This window comes from Peromyscus californicus, unplaced genomic scaffold (genome assembly GCF_007827085.1).
Source record: "Peromyscus californicus insignis strain IS unplaced genomic scaffold, ASM782708v3 Scaffold_6__1_contigs__length_162567912, whole genome shotgun sequence".
In the NCBI taxonomy this organism is placed as follows: Eukaryota; Metazoa; Chordata; class Mammalia; order Rodentia; family Cricetidae; genus Peromyscus; species Peromyscus californicus.
In genome coordinates, this window is record NW_026294584.1 from 80,708,288 (window position 1) to 80,727,794 (window position 19,507).

Below are 19,507 nucleotides of genomic sequence, written 5' to 3' on the forward strand. Positions count from 1 at the left end.
TCCAGCAGGGGATCAAGTGTTCAAATGCATGTGCCTACTGTGGGGCATTTTCATTCAAAGCACCACAGATGGTGCATGTCAGGGGGGGGGGAGTGTTCTATGTGGCCAGCATGTCATCTTTTGTAAGCAACCTGAGTTTCCTCCAACTTGAGTATTCACCGGAGGATCTTATAAGTATTCACACACACTGAAGGCAATTATATTCTCATCGAGCAAACATTGCCGTAACTCCCTTTTCATCTTTCATTATATACTCAATTTTAAACAAAATTCTTTCCTGAAAGCTAACTGAAGTTCTCCTGCAGGATATCTAAAGATGCTTTGACTATTTTGTGCCTTTCGATAAGAAAATTCCTAAACGACATTGTGTTATTTCTATTATGATGCAACGACATTTAAATGGTAATGGTAGACAGACAGGTCAAGCAAGAATCCTCGATGACATAATTATGTATTTGGGTAAGCCTTACCTCTGCTAGCAGTTGCCACAAGTATACGCTTTTTGGGGCTCCTTAAACTAGAGTTCTATAGAGTATTGACTTTAATGGGGAGCTAAAATGAGAAGAGCAAAATGAAAGTGGTCTGAGGGAGGCTGAGCTACACAGAACAGTAGGGCTTTCTTTGCTACAGGTCTACTTGGACACTTACTAAGCTGACATCATAGAAGTCCCCAAGAGAGTATCACAGTTGATGACCATAGGGCCTTGTGAAGGCCTTGTAGGTGTTTGTGGCTGGTGGAATGCACTTGGGGGAATTCTGAAGATGCAGAGGATGACAATTTACAATCATTTCCATGGCCTCCATGAGAAGAGGGAGGCAACCTAGGCAATGCTAGCCCTGGGGTACTGTGGGAGGTGATGGGAATGTGAGGGGTCAGCCATCCTCTGTAGCCCCAAGCCACTCGCACTCTTATCTCAGGTGAGTTGTGGACCTTACCTCCAGTGCCCAAGATCTTTGTCTTTGTTATTTTGTTATCATCTGGCCAGGCAGAAGGTTTAGCATAGGAAGGACAGTGGGTGATTTACTCCTAGACTAGCTGAGTTCCTCCAGAGACGGTATGGGCTAGAGCCAGAGCACAAATATAGGACCACATACCCAAAGTTGATTCATATAAAATTATAAATCGAGCTAAAACTGATGGCTATGCCCCACCCTCTTATCTTGACAAACATATGTGACAAATACATCTTTATGATCTCCAGGAGGTTTGGGTTCAAGTGACTTATTTGTGAGTAGCTGGGAGGTTTGCAGAGACACCAGCTCTCCAGGAGCTCCACTGAATTCCTCCCTCCGGACTCCAGTGCTGGCTGCTAGCAAAAACAGTGTGCCTCAGGAACCAATGCACCCCTGCTGTCCCCACTCTTCCCAATCACCACCCCGTAGGGTATTGGTGCCCTTGTAGCTGGCTCTCAGGACAGCCCAGGGAATGAATTGAAATACCCTGAGGATTGCTAAGGGTCTGGATCAGGAACCTGCAGAGCTGCTTTGGCTTTGGGGAACACGGCCCCTGCGGAAGCACCAGTGCATGGCAGGTCTAAGCAGAATTTGGGGGGCTGAGGATGACTCCTCTGTGTGAACCACACTTGGAAAAACTGTGGTTTTTCACAGCTCTTTCTGTTTCAAGGAAGTGTTGTTTCAGTTTAATCACCTCTGGTCTTCCTCCCAGAGATAGGTTACTTTCCCTTTGGCATTAAAAGGAAAAGTACATCAGTTGTGTGAAGAGCTGAAAGTGATGTATTTTATCAACATCAAAACTTGACCCAAGGCCTTCTCCCACACCATAATAAATACTAGATGTTTTATTTTCATTGAATTCCTGTGTGTATAGCATATGCTGGGTCACATTGCACCAGTGTGTGGCTAGAAGCAGCAAAGGGCTCTTCAAAAAAAAAAACATCATGGTCCAGAGCTGCGTTCCCTGGAGGAAAGGGCAGGGTTGCATCAGTGTCAGACCACATCAGAACAGCACCTCCTGAATGTAATTTTAAATACATACTGCAATGAATGAGGCAGGGGCCACTAGCATTCCTGTGAGAGCAAAATAATAAGAGAATGGAGGGAGACAGAGGGAAGGAAGGCAAGGTAGAAGAAAACCCCTGGACACAAGTGTCACAGGATCAAAGCACCCATGATTTTAGCTTGGCAGTGCTCTACCTACAAACTGCTCTAGCAAGCTAGACCGGCCATCTTTAGATGGGAAGTCATGATCATTCAGGTTGTGGACAAGGCAGTCACCCCGGCTACAGTCACATGCACTGTGTTCTCCACCCCCAGGATCCTGGAGCTGCAGCAGAGTGGAGACATGGACATCCTCAAGCACAAGTGGTGGCCTAAGAATGGCCAGTGTGACCTGTACTCCTCAGTAGATGCGAAACAGAAGGGAGGAGCCCTGGACATCAAGAGCCTGGCAGGCGTGTTCTGTATTCTGGCCGCGGGGATCGTGCTCTCCTGTCTCATAGCGGTGCTGGAGACGTGGTGGAGCCGGAGGAAGGGCTCGCGGGTCCCATCCAAAGAGGTACTTGAACTTGGGCCCCAACTAGAGCTGCCAAATATCCGGTGGCTGTATTTCCAGGGAGGAAAGGGTAACATTAGCAATTGCTTTTTCTGCCTTCTTTGAAGATTCAAAATAGGCATGTGGCGAGCCAACACCAGTTTCCATTTAGGACACTGGTAAATAAAGAGCAAGGGGCCGGGTCTGTGAGGCCGACAATTTCATATTCTGTAGCAGGCTCTGAAATTCTGAGTCTCAGGCTACATACTAAGGATCCTGCAAGGCTGTGGTTCCCTTGACCCAGTTCACAAAGATGCTTAATAGTTTCTTTCAATTCCTAAAGTTGTAGATAAACTTGTGTTTTAAAGACTAGGCCTAAAAGACGCTGGCATGATGCTTTCTCTTCACCATTAGTCACTACTTCCTATCTATGTGTGAAGATCTGAAGAAATGACTGTGTGTCTGGGGCTCTCCCATGAGCCCAATTGTGCCAAATTCACATTGGGAAATCATGCTGAATTCTGCTTACCTCCCTGACTGTGTCATCAGCTTAACTGCAGGGTCATGTTCAAGTTTGTATAGCTGTCTGTGAGAATGGTTGCAGAATTATGCATCGTGCCTCAGGGAAAGCAGCAGGTGAGGTATATCCAAAAGCAGAGAAAACATGAACATGAAAAACAACAGCAATACTTGGCTCGTCGATCTTAAAAGAGTTGATGTGAAAAGCAGCAACTTGAGTGTATTCAGTGGTTTGATTTGAGGGGCAGTTTCAACAAGAGTTTTAAACTTTCTGCCCAGCACTTGACTGGCTGATGCCCAAGGCGGTCCGCAGAGGATTGGCTTTGATGTACAAATAAAAAATGATCTCTCATTTGTATATGCATGTCTGCGCGGCAATGTTTGTCTTTCGAACATCCTTATCTACATAGTCTAAGGATCCTCGTAGCTCCTTAGATGCAAAGTAGATCAGTACCGTTCATAAGAACAGCTTCGCTTTCCTTGCTTCTTACCTGTGTGAGTGATCATACACAATCCCACTCCTTGGAGACCGAATTAAAAGCTAATCAGGTTTACTGCCATGCCGTCTTTGTAGAGTAAGCAAGCACTGGTATCTCTGCTGACATCAACCCAAGGCAAAAGGCCACATTAATGCAGATGGTAGCTGAGACTCGATGTTCTGCAAACCCTGGAAATTAAGGGCTCCTGGGCTTCTATTTTTGAGTTACTACAGAAGATATTAAATGTTTGCATTGTTATAGCTGTTGATGGATGTCTAGATTACAGTTGCCTTGGGAACCATAAAATTATACATCTCAACCTTCTGAAGTCTCGGTGATAATGCTGCATTAATGGATTTTTTTTATTGGATTTTAAATGAGAAAGGAGAAGGGAAAGAAGGGCTGTGCATCCTGGCAGGGTTCGCTGCAGAGTACTGCATGCGTGTCGGGAAAACACGTACCCTGTTCTAACTTCCGACGGCCATTCTGGGTTCTGTGAACAAATATTTTCTCCTCTTATGATTAATGGACATTTTTATAACCTCATCAGTTTAGTTTATTGACCTTGGCTCTAAATAAGTCTGATCACAAAGAAAATTTTATTTCTTCTCGAGTCTATTTTTTCAACCCTGAAGGGTTTGTGGATAGGATTTCTCTCTAAAATTCTGAGGCTTTACTGCCTTTTAAAATAAATAAATAGAACTTCTTACAAACATATCCACTTAACATAAAACTGACCCTCAGTGAAAGATGTTTATTCGCATGCCCTGACTTGAAGGAATCTGTTAAACGCCACTCTGACCTCACAGTTGCCAGATGCAGGTGCTGGGTATCGCATGTCCCTGTCAAGGAGAAGTCCCTCTTGTGCTGACTCTTTCTAAAAATCATCATAACCCTGGGCTGCAAGAAACAACACTTTAATAGTCATTGACACATTAGCACGAAGAAACACATATCTCCTTCATCTAAGAACAGAAAGTTGAGGCTAGGCCTAAGCGATAGAAAGGATCAAAAAATCCATTTGGAATGAGACTCTAAAAGAGGAAGCATGTACCGAGAAGGGGTGGCGGGGGTTGAGGGAAGTCACCAGAATCAGACCCTCTGCTCGCGTCCCTGCCTGAGCCTGTCCTGCGTCTTTGTAGCTGCATGTGACATACGTTCATTTTAAAGCTCCGGCTGCAAAGAAAGTATTTATTATAGATACTTTATCTCAAAGCCCTGTCAGGATTCCCAGAAACAAGCCCAATGCCTGGCTCATGCTAGGGGCCAAGTCAATGTCTGTTAAGCGAATATGCCCCAAAGTTCAGTTAATTACATGTTTGCTGAACAACTTTTTTTTTTTAATCCATGCAAGCTAGTACTGATGAGAACCTTATTTTCTTTTTCTTCATCTCCAGGATGACAAGGAAATTGACCTGGAGCACCTTCATAGACGTGTAAATAGCTTGTGCACAGATGACGACAGCCCCCATAAACAGTTTTCCACCTCGTCAATTGACTTGACCCCTCTGGACATTGACACTTTGCCAACACGACAAGCCCTGGAGCAGATCAGTGATTTCAGAAACACTCACATCACCACCACCACCTTCATCCCAGAACAGATCCAGACTCTTAGCCGCACACTCTCAGCGAAGGCTGCCTCTGGCTTTGCTTTCGGTAGTGTGCCGGAGCACCGAACTGGCCCTTTTAGGCACAGGGCCCCTAACGGGGGCTTTTTCAGGAGTCCTATCAAAACAATGTCATCTATTCCTTATCAGCCTACTCCCACCCTGGGGCTCAATCTGGGCAATGACCCTGACCGAGGCACGTCCATATGAGCAGCAGACAGCTCCGCCTATTCTAGGACTCCCCCAAAGGAGCAACTGCAATGTGGGACTAACATGGATGTGACGTTTTATTTAAAAGAAATCAGGATAATTAGTAACAATTCTAGTTCTTTTTCCTCACACCCCTTCCCTGACCTATTGCTTTTCTCTCTCTCTTTCTCCTTCTATCTATCACCCTCCATTTTTTTTCATTACTCAACTTGTTCCCCAAGAATACAGTATTCTAGGATCCTATTAGTCTGCTTTTCATACACTGTACTTCAAGTATAGGGAGTGAGCACTGGGTCACTGAGAGCACTCGCAGGGTTGACTTTGCATCCACGGCTCCCATGTACCGTTCCTCTGTTTTGAAACTATAATTGCAATAACTTCAGTCTTTCTCCATCTTCAGCTGCATCCATAGAATTCTCCACTGTTGTCAAGCGTCCTTTAACTGTGGACCAAAGGCAACCCCTGCAGTGTCTGTAAAACGATTTGAAGACCGTTCAGGCCACGCACTATGAGAATGCAGTTTTGTAGGATTACAAAAAGCCATTAATCTGCCAGTCAAGACTACAGTTAAAAACCCCCTTGCACTGTAGCAGTGCATGCCACCTTCATGTGATTGTACAATATTCCAACTTTTCCTTATGTACAGTAAACTTTACCATATGGCAAAGGCCTTTATTGTGTTAAATAACTTAGTATTTCATATATACATATATATGCACCTATATAATGTGTATATATATATAAATGCAGCCATTGCTATTGCAATTCATTTAATAAAGCTTTAGTTTAAAAACCAAGCATTGTGTACAGTAGCTACGGCAGCGCAGGAGGCCTTTCCCTTTGGAAAGGCGGGTTGCTTTAATGTCATTCTGACCTGCGTTGTTTGCCAAGAGACTATTTTATAATTTTGTTATTAAAACATCCAGGGTGATTTCATCTTTGTTCCTAGATGTACTCATTTGAATAGGTTTTGCATTCATTACTCAGCAGTGTATAAAGCTAACCTTGATAATTTTACCTTTTGTTAATTATCTAAATGGGAAATGCCATTAGCTGACCCCCCCCCCCACATACACACACAGCACACAGAGCTGAGTTTAACCATAGATCATTGTAGGTTGAAAATCCTCTTCCGAAGCTGCAAGCCGATCCACATAACCGTAGCTAGGGAGGAGGGGAGCCCCCCAGAAGTGTCAATGTGGCCTTATTTGTGTCATACATCACCCTACAGCAAACGTAACAACTATACTGGGCTCTCTCATCTGAACCCCCTTTCTACCCGCTTCTACTTGGAGGTGTTCTGTTCTTTTCAAAATCAGTGCCAGCAGGGGCGACAAGCAAAAAATCAGTGCCTCTTTGTGCACAGTCCTCTAAAAGTAGCATTCTTATCTGTTAGAAACATAGAATGAGCTTCATCTGTAATCCTTAAACTCGACGTGGTAAGTAGAAAGCAGGGACTCACCCTGTGTTTTCAGGCAGCCGTACGCTTACTTTACTCTCATTCGTTCTGTGGCTAGGATTGCTAGAGGATCCAGCCTATGTGGTTTGCTTTAAGAGCAGTTAAGAGGTATATTCTTAAGGGGTATTCTATTTTGATCTAATTCTGTTCTGGGGAGCATCTTGTACTGTCACTGTTTTTGTACTAAATCTCTAAATATTGTCTACTGTGTCAGGCAGAAAACTTTTCACGAGAAACCACTTTGTTTCCAGGGTGACGAGTCCCGCAGTGCATGCACACCTTGTTCCCCTGTGACACTCATGTTCTTCTCATTTCCAACTCCGATTTTCAAACAGAAAAGTCTTTACAGCTATATAGGGGCACACCAGATGCTGCAGTGACTTCAGCTACCAACAAACTGTTAACCATGTACAATACTGGAAATAGGCTGATTTTGATGTATTGCCTATTCTACAAGTACACAAAACATTTTGGAGGCCTCAGTTATGAGTGGCAGAGCTTTCTGTGTATAATTTGTCTACATAATTTGTCTAATAAAAATGTTTTCTAAACTTGCTCTCATACTATTGAAGTCTTAACTATAAAAGTAAAAGATGCTGATCTCACTGATCTGTCTGAACTTCTCGAAAACACTGACATTATTAAAGTGGAGAACATTGACTCTAACTAGCCAGACACCAAAGGGAGTGTCTCTCTAGAAACCATGCTTAAAGATGCCCTAAGCCAATCAATGACTGCTAATCTGTTATTCAATACTATTTGAACCAACAATATATTTGTTTTTCTTTGTGGATGTTTCTGTCAACACTTTTGGGGGGCAATTTGTCCTGTTTTATGGAAATAATGCAGCCGCAATAGCAAGATCAACATTTGTAACATCCAAAAAATGGGGGAAGAGAATTACGGGTAATTATTAAACTTTGGGCTTATTACAAATTGCTTGGCTGTTAGAGAAATAATCACCATGCCAAATCTTTTAATTTGGAAATTCATTTAGACTCAGAAATTATTTCTATAACACTATTATTTCTACACTTGAACACTATTAAATTCCTCTAATATTTAACTCAATGGATATATGATAGCTACAAAATATGATTTAGATTAAAAATCTGTATTCTAAAATTCCATCAAAAATACTTTTTAAATGTGGGAAGCAGGAGAAATTTTAGAGATATAGACTATGTCCCTCAATTTTTTACTATGAGATCATGGCATTCTAAAAGGCTGTTAACTGCCTAAATGTTTGGTAGTCTAAGGCTTCAAACTGGTGTGGAATTTCAGCTTTGAGATGTGGGCTTTGCCATGCCTCCATCATATTCACCCAAGTACTCTGTGTCTGGATACAGAGATGAGGCAGAAACACAGGTATTTCCTCCTCCCCCAGTCCCAAAGTGCAAGCCACAGGCCTCTGGCACCCTAGCCTGACTTGTATGAGTTTTGCATAACCTTCTGAGTCAACAAGTAGAATAGCAGGCACCCACTGCCTCTATTCCAGGCCACACCTTTTGGTAGAAATAAGTCTGAATCCCTTCTCTGTCCAGTGTCAGCTCCTTCATTTGGAGTTTGCCCTGGTTTATACCCTTTAGATCAAACTTGCTATTTCACTACAAATCCTTTATACCCAAGTGACTTCATTGTACTCAAATGTCCAGTTTCTTCTACTGAGTCAGCAAGTATTCAACATTTGATGACCATTCAGACACACAAAGAAAATTGTGAGGCTTCTTTTCTTATTATATCAACCTACAGGCAACTTATTCTTTTCTTAGTTGTGGAATTTTTTTTTTTTGTCTCCTTTATTTTTGGATTAGGAACACCAGAAAAGATAAACTGTTAAAAAAAATAGACTTTTCTGAATGATACTTTGCTTTATTAATTAAAAAGAAAAAATGAAAAGATCGACTCACCCACCAAACTTTCCAGTTCTTTTATTCTAGCTGAATAGTAAGTTATTGCATTTTATGGTCAGAATTTTTTGGTGGAATGCATTCTGGATTATGAATATGCTACCTAAGGTGGGGCTAAGAGCTTATGTGCCAGGAAGCACATAAATTGCAATGGGATTGCTAAAATTTGAGTCCTTTTATTTCTTAAATCCTATAGTCAGTCTAAGACTTTTGACCAGATACTATTTAATGGCCAAGAATGATGGCCATGATTACCATCTTAAGACATTAGTAGATTTCCTTTCAATAACTACTTTGTCAGAGTACATATGAGCTCCCTTAGGTGGAAGCAAGTTCTCTAACTGTAAAAGAAATAAGTAATTAAAGCCATCACTGATTAGACTTAATAAGTTCCATTCAGTTCTATTAGTATGCACAGGCAACCTGTTGCGTAAATGCTCTAGTGCTCGGTGGTTAAATATAGATAGATGAAGCCATGCTTGTTAGTGATTCTGAATATGTATTGTCACCAGCCTTTGTCTTTTCCCCATACTGAAATTCAGGATACCTAGGCCACTGCACAGCCTTTCTGAGACAACAGAATGTGTCACCCCCAATCCAGTTCAACCCCTTTGGACTCTGTGTAACCCAGCCTAACAGAGTAATCAATTTCAATTTTTCCTGAAGGCCAACTTTGTCTGTCTTCTGAGGTTCAGACCACACACACAATAAAGCTTGGGACATTTTCCAAGATGCTAATTTTCAGAAATGTGAATATTAAGCCAGAAATGAACCGTCTAATGTTCTATTCTTACCAATACCTGTCTACCATGTTCACCACTGTCCATGTCAGAATGATCCAGACCACACAATTCCTGTCTGTCCCTGCAGCTCTATTCAGTTGGAATAATTAGAGCTTTACAATATTTTAAGCACTTTGCTTCAGAGACCAAACAATTTTAAGCAGAATCTTCTTCACACTGCAACTAAACCTCCAGATGACTTTTCTGCCATAGGACACACAGGACACAGTGTTCCACAAGCTGTCTACTACACTAGCACCTCCCACCCTGACTGTCATTCAGAGATGACAGACCTTGTGACTTTGTCCCATCGTGTGGAGCTGCACAGATAGATTCTACCCACCACAAGGACAGACACAGATGAAAGGAACTCTGCCTTTCATTTCTTTCATCTGAATTCCCCAAGTGCCTATTTTTTTCAGTAGTTGTCATTTGCACTGTTACCAGTAAATTGTTGGCAAAGCAAAGAACATTCAAATTTGAAGCCTTCCTTCATATCTGAAGTCTCTATTCTGACTCACATTTACATACCATTTAGGACTGGTGCCTCATTTTTAACTGATTTTGGACATTTTGTGGAATTTCTTCAGGGTGAGGAAGAGAAAATGGGTAGGATTAACAGCAGCATATTTCCACTGCTCACTTCACGCTGTCCACATGGATGACTCCACTCAATCAGAAACAGAAGCCTGGCCTGTCTTTGAAGAAACCACACAGATTCCCACTTGGAATTACCAGTACATTTCAAAGGGCTGAAAATATCCATGATGCAATTAGAAAATCAAATTTTTTCAAGACAACATCAATTCTCATTCATTTAAAACTAATTAAGCTTTCAGAGCAGCTGCATTAGAAAAAGAAACAGATGTCACAAATCAAAACTGTCAGCACTAGAGAAGAGATTAAAAAAATATTGCTTTTAATAAATATTTTGCCTGTCACAGATTTGAAATAGTACAAGTAGAAGGCAGATGTTAATTTTTCAAATTGCTATATTATATTTTTAATTGGCACTACTGAAAAAAATAAGAAGTAGTTACTATAGTGACTATGTTTAATTTTTAAAAACCAGACATCAATTTTTTAAATGCAACAGATACACACTTTAAAGATAATATATAACTTCTCTGAAATTAAAAAGGTAAACAAATTTCATCTTACCTTTTTATTCTACAAAAAGATTCAAGAACAGGCCTTGCATATATATATATATATATATATATATATATATATATATATATATATATATATAGAGAGAGAGAGAGAGAGAGAGAGAGAGAGAGAGAGAGAGAGAGAGAGAGTGTGTGTGTGTGTGAAATAAGATTCAATGTGCGAGAATTTAACTTATTTGGAATTTTGAGAGTTGCAACTAATTTTTTTTAGAACCTATATAAGCCTTGCAGTAGGTACATACATTTCTGAGAGTTATTCAATTCTTTTGCAGAATTAAAGTTGACTTTGAAATGAAGTTTGGAGCTTGATTGCTATCTGCTTTAAAGAATTAAGTGTATGTTTGTTGTTAGAAATAAAAACGTGCTGGAATTAATCTGAAAACAGAGGTTACACATTTGGCACCTCTCACTTGTCATCTTCAGGCCAGAAATGGCTAATGAATAATGAATATCTCCAAGGATCTTTCGGTTACTATTATTAAAAAGCTTCAATCATCAGTCATATGAGAAGTTACAGTTAATGACACATCTACTTGAAACTATAGACACTAAACACCCAACACAGAAAGGTCTCACCATATAGTGAGGGTGGTGTTTCTTTCCAAATCAACACACCCCAGGGACAAACAAACAACTAAGCACCTAATAGAGCACACAGACAGACCCCACACTCAGCTCTACCAAGTGTGGGCCCAAACGAAGCATTCGCAAACTCAGCCCCTTCAGGCTTCTTCATGGAAACATCATGCGAAAGACTGTTCATAAATGCAGAGACCCATGAGAAAGCATACTCACACATTATACTCCTAAGTGTTTGATGACGTGTCCAGCAGTTGAATTACAATCAGTATTTTAACTAATTCTCCCAAGTTCAACATCACTAAATGAAGTTTGTAAATGTTACTCTATATAGCAAAGATTTCTGTATGTCTGTTTAAACTGTATTACATATGCTTAAGCACTAGTGACGCTTCAGGCATCTAGAATAGCGGAGACGAACACCCTTCCAGAATCAGTTTAGAAGCAAGTGCCTACCACCAGCATGCATCCTTAGCAGGTTCCCCTAGCAGTATGCTGACCACACTCCTTAGGCAACAGATCCCCTCATTTCTCAGGCAGGTGGCACCCCTGGTTGGAAGTCTTCCCTACACAGTCTGACTTCTCAGAGAGCTTCCAAAGTTGGCAAGTAAAAAAGGAAACATTGGAAACGTTAAATGAAAACACATGGCATAAATAACATCCGTGGATATGAATACACATTCTGTCAGGATGCAGAATAAATTTAATCGTCAGACGAATAAGGCAGAAAAATATTCTTTGAGAAGAATAAGAGAAGAATCTGGGCTGTGTGGCTGGGATGTTTTCCTGAGGAAGAGGGAATTTAATGTAGTAGGGCAGTGTGGAAAAGGCTCAGAAAACATGTTCACAGTGATGGGTACAGGGCAATAAAGGCATGGAGAGGGAGGAAAGAAACCTGGGGGAACAGTGGTAGACTATCCTATGTAGAGTCTGAAACATGTTAGGGGCAGTCAACAGTGCAGCATGGCCGTGATATAGAAAGCTAAGGCCAGGCTCTGGAAGTCCACCAATTACATTCACTCCTCAGCCCTACATTCAGTGTATATTCAGGGATCATTCTGTGGAAGATGCTGTTTTCATACAAAAGCACACCAGTAGAACGGCAGGGCAAAGCGCACCATTTAACCCAGAAATTCCTGTCCCCAAGGACCTTACAACAGAAGAAGACAGATGAATAAGCAAAATAGACATGTAAAGGTAAATGCAGCAGATAAAACTAAAACACAAGATCCAGGAGCAGGAAGGCCAAGGTGGAATGGGGACATACCATTCCGAAGAAAGGGGCAAGGGGACGTCCTAATGAGAAGGCTGTATTCGAGGGCAATGTAAAGGGAGTGAGAAAGTAAGCCGTGTTTTTATCCAGGGAAAGAATATTCCTGACTTCTGGGATATACAGTATAGATGCTCTCTGAGGTTAGAGTGTGGAGAGTAAGCTTGAAATGCAGTAAGACAGTCAATACAACCAGACCAGAGTGAGTTAGGGGGACAGATAAACGGTGTGGATAAAGAGTAGTTCAGAAAAGCATGCATCCCACATGACAAGGCATGGGGGGATACTCTGGGAATGTAGGCTCTTATTCCAAAGGGTTCGGAACAAAGTCAAAGCCTGGTGCTACTTCAACAGGTCAGGTACCAGGTGAAAGCAGTATTGCTGACGTGCTCCCACCCCCTCCTGCCACTGTTTTAAGTAGAGGGACAGTGGGACAATGGCTGACCATTTAGGTTTCTGTCCCTGAACGGCCAGAGAGCCTGCAGCCTGGCTAATGTTCACAGAGGCTCACAGCTGTAAAATGCATAGAAACTTCCAACAGGAGACATGAAGACTTGTGGCCAAATGGGAAAGAGCAAGAACTGTATATTCTAAGGGGAGTGCTTTAGAAAGGTTAAACCCATAGCACCTCACCCAATGGAGGGGAAAGGGACCAGGTAACAGCCTGCTTCAGGGCAATGAGATGGCTCCGTGGGTAACTCGCCAGCAGCACAAGCTGCCAGCCAAGCTCAACCCCCTGAGCCTGCAACAAGTTGGGAGGAGAGAATGACTCACACAGCCATCCTCTGACCGCCACATAAACACTTGGCATGTGTGTAACATCCCATGCATACATCTCACACACACACACACACACACACACACACACACACACACACACACACACACACACACACAACTAATTAAAAAAGGAACTGAATTTTTGAAGGCTCATTCAGTAGTTGTATGAGCTAAACATCTTAGTCAAAGGAGGAAGGAAAGGAGAGATGGTAGATATGTTTGTGAGGAGGAACCAGAGGTATCTAAAAAACTATCCTGAGTATGAAGGGGGAAAGTCAAAGATGAATCCAGATGCAAAAAGATAAAAATCATTGAGCAAAAGAGCAATAAGATTACTTTCCCTTCCCTTCACCTGAGATCTCTGAGAAGAAAGCACAGTTTGGAGAACACCTATTTATTTTCTTTCACTATGAGCATGAGAAGTGTGTTTGTAACAGGAGGTAGATGCCTACAAGTCTGAGTGTTACAGAGATCATGTTCTGAGGGCTTTTTTCAGCATCTATGAGCACAGTTGAGGTGAGGCCCACTAGGCTTCATTCAGTGCTGTTCTGATCGTATCCCTTTATATAATAAACTTCCTTCTGAGATTTCCTCCACCCTCAGGTAACACATTGCTGTGACCAACTCCACAGGGCAAGGAGCTTTCAAATTCCGTCGCCTGTTAGGCTTTTCCTCTTTACATGTGGTCTTTGCCCTGTGCTGAACAGTGCTCACATCTGTTTCTTCGAAATGTTGCAGAATGAGACTCATCCTTAATCCCCACCAATTATTTACAACACTTTCCAATTGGTGAAGACTCTGAGCTGGCCAAACTGTCCTGTGACATAACGACAAGAACCCATAGTTATGAGTGAGACTTGAAATGGATCCAGAATCCCCAGTGTCCTTAATGAGAGAAATAAATAAAGCAGGTCTCCTCCACAGGGTGGTGGCACACACTCAGGAGCAGGGGCAAGTGAATCTCTGTGACTTAGAGGCTAGCCTGGTCTCCATAGAAAGTTCCAGGACAGCCAGGAATGCATACAGAGACCCTGCCTCAAAAAAACAAAATGAAAAACAAACAAACAGAAAAGCAGACCTCCTTACATGAGCCTCACTAGAATCATGAAGCAAGCAGTCAAACCTGAATTCAACCTGAAGCTGTTTACAACTACAGACTTGTCTTCTAAGAGAAGCGAATTGAGGTTAGCACAGTTACAGACGCCTGCCATACACAAGTCAGCATACATACACTATGTCAAACCAAATGGCTTTGACAGTAACCATGTTTGGTTCAATGAAATTGTTGTATACTTTGAGACCCGAGTCTATTTCAACTTGAGAGTTCAGAAAGAATGTGTTTATGCAGTCAAGAATACTCCAAGAGATGAAAAGATGGCTCTGATCTACTATCGCAGCTGACTCGCTGGCAGCTGAAGAAGGGAGCACTCACAAGTGGGGAGCATTCACGAAAGAGGTGCCATCAAAACCACCGCTGGGATTTCACTCAGAATTGCACTTGCTAATGTTACCACCTGTCAACATTGAAGCCATGGTGATGGATCCCTTTAAGGAAGTCAAAGACTCTTTCCCAATTGTAAGGGGGAAAAAAATCATGTGTCAAATACAAACAAAAACCAGATAGCACGTATCTGTACAGATTTAATATAACTTTGGTAAACCCACTTTTCAGGTTGTTTGAAAATACAATTCATTGCAGTCTACTCTTGCCTCACAAGAGCCACACTTGTACATGATCTATCTTCTTCCCTATAGATTCCCTAGTATAGAGGAAAATAGTATGTAAGTTGTATATATCCTCTGCCTCAAATATCTGCATAATGCAGGAACTTCTCAGCAGTTTGGGGGTGTATATGTTCCTAAATCACAATCTTAAAAATTTGTAACACAGATCCTCATCTAGGTTTTCAAATTTAGAGAAATCTAATCCACTGTCTTCAGAAAAAGCCATTTGCTCACATCTGCCTATAAATCCAGCTCCAGGATATCTGATGCCCTCTTTGGGCATGTATACATAAGGCATACATTCCTACAGACACAGAGCACAAAAGTAATAAAAATAAATCATAAAAATATCAAAGCTGAGACACAGGAATGTTGTCTCGACTAACAAGTGAGCTAAGCATACTTCAAATCCACATCTATTACTTCCAAATCCATGCCCTTTCCACCTTTTCCCAGGATCAGCAAGAGGTGAAAAGAGATACACGATTCTCCTACCTCCATGCACATTCTTTAAGGAGCTATGTCCACTATAAAGATCTTCAGTAACTGAGTATATTTTAATAGAAACTACTAGTAGAAAATAACAATTATGCAAGATGAATATAAGTGGTTATGTATTGTGAATTAGAAGACATAACAGCTTTCAATAACTCCCCTGCCAGATTAACCCACATGCCACCAAAGATATCCCCCTCATCACAAGCCAGCAAACCTATGCTTCCTAGTCACATGCCAGCAAACCTGTTCACAGTCATCCTTGCTGATAGTTCAGCAACATTTCTGGCCCTTTTCTTCTCTTAGTGCCCTCTAGTGGATACATTAGGATACCAACTCCTATGGCATGCACTCTCTTGCTCCAATGCCACAGTCCCTTTTTATAGCTTCTGCTGTAGCTACAGGTCTCCCAAACCCGCTCCTCCAGCTCTCCACTCTACTATACTCTTTTCTCTGGTGAACCCAATCAACAATTTAACTTTGTCTGTCATATCTATGGTCCACTCGCTAACAGCAGGGACGTTAGGTGAAGCCTTTCCTGAACACTTCTGACAGGAAATGCTAGGCAGTTGCCCCAGAGGAGCAGTGTGTAAGCTCAGGAAGTGGGCTTTGACAATTGCAGATACAGAGGGAGACTACACAAGCAATGAGGGACAAGAGGAAAATGGCTGAACAGTAGGGGCTGACTCTGACACCTACTCCCCAGGGACTCCAGATGCTAGCCACTGGAGCATCCATTCTTATTGCTGCTCTGCTCATGACAGCAACGGAATGGAATCCACCTAGATGGCCACCAACAGAGAAGTAGATAACGAAAATGTGGCACCTACCCACCAAAGAGATGCTTCTGCCTTAAAGAAAAAAGAACTCATGAAATTTTCAGGAAAATGAATGGAGCTAGAAACTCTTGAGTGAGGTAACCCAGACTCAGAGAGACAAATAGTGAACATTCTCTCTCATGTATGGGTCCTAGCTTCTACTGCTCTGTGTATTGTTTCTGTGAGAGTGGGTGTGTAGAGAGGTCAGAACACTAGAAAAGGGCCCACAAGAGCGACAAAGGAGGCTTTAAGATAAGAAGGTAAGAAAGGTAAGAGAGCACACACGGTATGCAAGTTGTAAGGGGGATCCTGGGGGGGAGGAAGATGCAGTGGGGGCAGAGGCCACAGAGAAGGAGTCGAGGAGCAGGGTGGGGCAGAATCAACCCAAATGAAGACTGTATGAAAACGCTATAAGGAAATCTGTTGCTTGTTTACTAACTATAAATAAATAAATAAAAGTGGGCTATAGGAAAGAGGACTTTTAAAAGGGAAGTCCTACAAAGTCATGCAGAGAAAAGATGAGAAAGAACTGATTTGTTGATGTATTTGACATCTCTTTTATACTTTTTGAGTGCATTAGACATACACAGAGGCATGTGCTTGTGCACACACACACACACACACACACACACACGCCAGGCACTGCAGACACTCAGACATGAGACCATTCTTGTTTCAAAGGTATTGTTTTATTTCAAGGGTGTCATGTCTGTGCACAACTCCACCACAGAGCAGACTCTGTTGTATTCCAGAAAACTGACACAGCAAATTACAAAGATTTCAGAGAAGGGAGAGAAGACTATGTAAGCTATGAAAGCTTCTCTGGACAAAGCTCTCCCACCCACAGTCCTGCAGCTGCTTAATAATCACTCAAAGGCTTACATTAATTACAAACTGTATGGCTTATGGCTTAGGCTTCTTACTTACTTACTTACTTACTTACTTACTTACTTACTTACTTACTTACTTACTTACTTACTCTTACAACTTAGCTTAACCCATTCCTATTAATCTATGTTTTGCCACACGGCTTCGTGACATCACCTGTTCTCTCACATCTTGCTTCTTGTGGCAGCGGCTCAGAGCGCCTCCCCCAACTCTGCCTTCTTCTCTCTCTATCTCTCATGGATTTCCCGTCTGGCTCCGTCCTGCCCTGCTGTAGGCCAATGCAGCTTTATTTATTAACAAACGGGAGCAATACAGATTCACAGCATACAGAAAGACATCCCACAGCAAGGCTACTCTCCCAGATCTTGCTTTCTTGGAAGACAGCACCACCACTATAAAAAATGATGTCTGACTGATACCTGAAATAGGCCATAAGGTTTGAGAATTCAGCGGAAGGCCATGTCTTCTTTCACCTGGGATGATAAAGTACTTTATGGGGAAGATTGTTTTGGAAGCTGGCCTTAAAAACTGAATATAATGTCCACATGTGCAGTACAGAGAAACACATTTTTTACAAAAAGGGAAAGGGATGATGCACATCACAGAGGACAGATGCACAGCTCGTATTCAGGAAGATGAAGTAGCTTGGGCGGGACATACAGCCTGTGAAGAACAGTAAGGACAGAAAATGACACAACTATAAAAATCTAAGTGAGTCACCCACCTGCCATTTGGGTTGCATGCCTTTTACAAAACCCAGTCCATTTCTGAACAGCTGTGAATACTAGAATCAAGGTGATGTTTACAGTCTCCTGGGGAAGACAGACAGACAACTTAACAGGCCATGGCCATAAATTGTGAAAGGTGCTATCACTGAGGACATAAAAGGTGATTTGCAACTCAGAACAGGGCTCAGCAAAGCTCCCAAGAGGATCAGATTCTAAATTAAACCAGAGGGATTAGTGGGAGTTCACCAGGCAAAGGAAATAGGGCCCGTTCAGACTGGACAGCCAGCATGAACAGAGACCTGAGGTCAGGGAACAGCATCTGTTCCGAGGACAGGAAGAAGGAGAGCCAAGCTGGAAATGGATGGAAAAGAAATGAACTGAGAGTTGCTGGAAGCAGCAGGAGAGATCCTGGCTCCTCATAAAGTCTGTCGAAGAATCTGTAGGTTGCATTTTCAGAAATGCTTTGTGGGCACTGACCGTGGAGTAGTGGCTGATCATATTCCTGTCTCAAAGAGGCAGTGTCCCTGCCCAACCGGACAGTTTGGGAGCGGGACAAGATGTGAGGGTTTGTCCTGCTGGGAATCCTTGCAGTACTCCAGTGAGAGGGTAGGATTCTAGTCTCAAGGGGAGAGGTAGAAAGAGAGATTTGTGAAGGATCAGGGGTTTGGGCTTCAGGTATACCCCAAAGCAACTGAGTTTGAAGAGGTGACAAATGAGGTGAGGAATATGTGAGCCTTTTTAACACCAAGTTCATTCAAGAACAGAACCAAGGACCTTTATCAAAGGAGAAAAGCATGCATTAAAAACCCAACAAGTCGCTGATAGAGAACAGGGAGAATGAACAGAGGAATGAGAGTCCCCAGGGGTCAAGAGAAGGATTTTTTTTTTTCAGTAGGAATAGTCAGTCAATCTTGTGAGGTACTCAGAGAACATGGCTACCTACTAGAACCAGTAACCTGAAAGGGCCTAAGGACTTTGGTAAGAATAGTGTTCAGAAGAAGGAGGAGGAGGGTTAGAGATGCTGGAAAGCAAAGCCAGGCTACAGATGTGGACAAGGGAAGAATAAGGAGATTGCAGCATGATGATGAAGCAAGAAAGGCTGAAGAATACGCATTTATTTGCTTACTTGTGCTAGAGTAGGGGAGACTTGAGGATTTTTATGCAAATGAGGAGGCTGCTGTCATAAGGAACATTAAAAATGCAGCAACAGGTGGAGAATAAAAAATGTGAAAAGGGGTGGGGTCCGTGGCATGAGTCCTCCAGGAAAGCAATGACAATCTCATCGTGATGTCAAAGAAACACCAAAGGAAGATATGCTTACATGTAACCTTCTGGGTTCAGTAGCAGGACAGTGAACACAAGCTCTGTTGGATTCTGGTTTTTTTGCAGATGACTGGTGAAGATGAATGTTCAAAGCTGTAAGAATAAAGAATAGGGGAACTCATTAGAGAAACATAGGGGCCCAGTGGTCATTGTGGACCATTCAGCTGGCCTTAGGATGGCCCGGTCTACATAGATAGAATTTTTCAATCATCTCTGGCAGCCTTTGTGTAGGCAGGGAAAGCAAGGTTGACAGATTGCCCAGGAGTTGT

The 19,507-nt window shown here is 42.3% G+C and overlaps 1 protein-coding gene across 3 annotated transcripts in view; it reads left to right on the forward strand.

The window, feature by feature from the left end:
* Window positions 1-19,507, forward strand: part of Grid2 (glutamate ionotropic receptor delta type subunit 2) — a 1,427,031-nt gene that overhangs the window by 1,383,319 nt on the left and 24,205 nt on the right. For 2 of the 3 annotated variants that reach the window (XM_052719853.1, XM_052719854.1), the window contains exon 15: window positions 2,275-2,515. In XM_052719853.1, the coding sequence (XP_052575813.1) occupies window positions 2,275-2,515 (241 nt within the window). Of the gene's footprint in view, window positions 1-2,274; window positions 2,516-4,886; window positions 7,330-19,507 lie in introns of those variants that run through there. The other variant, XM_052719852.1, reaches the window with a different exon arrangement.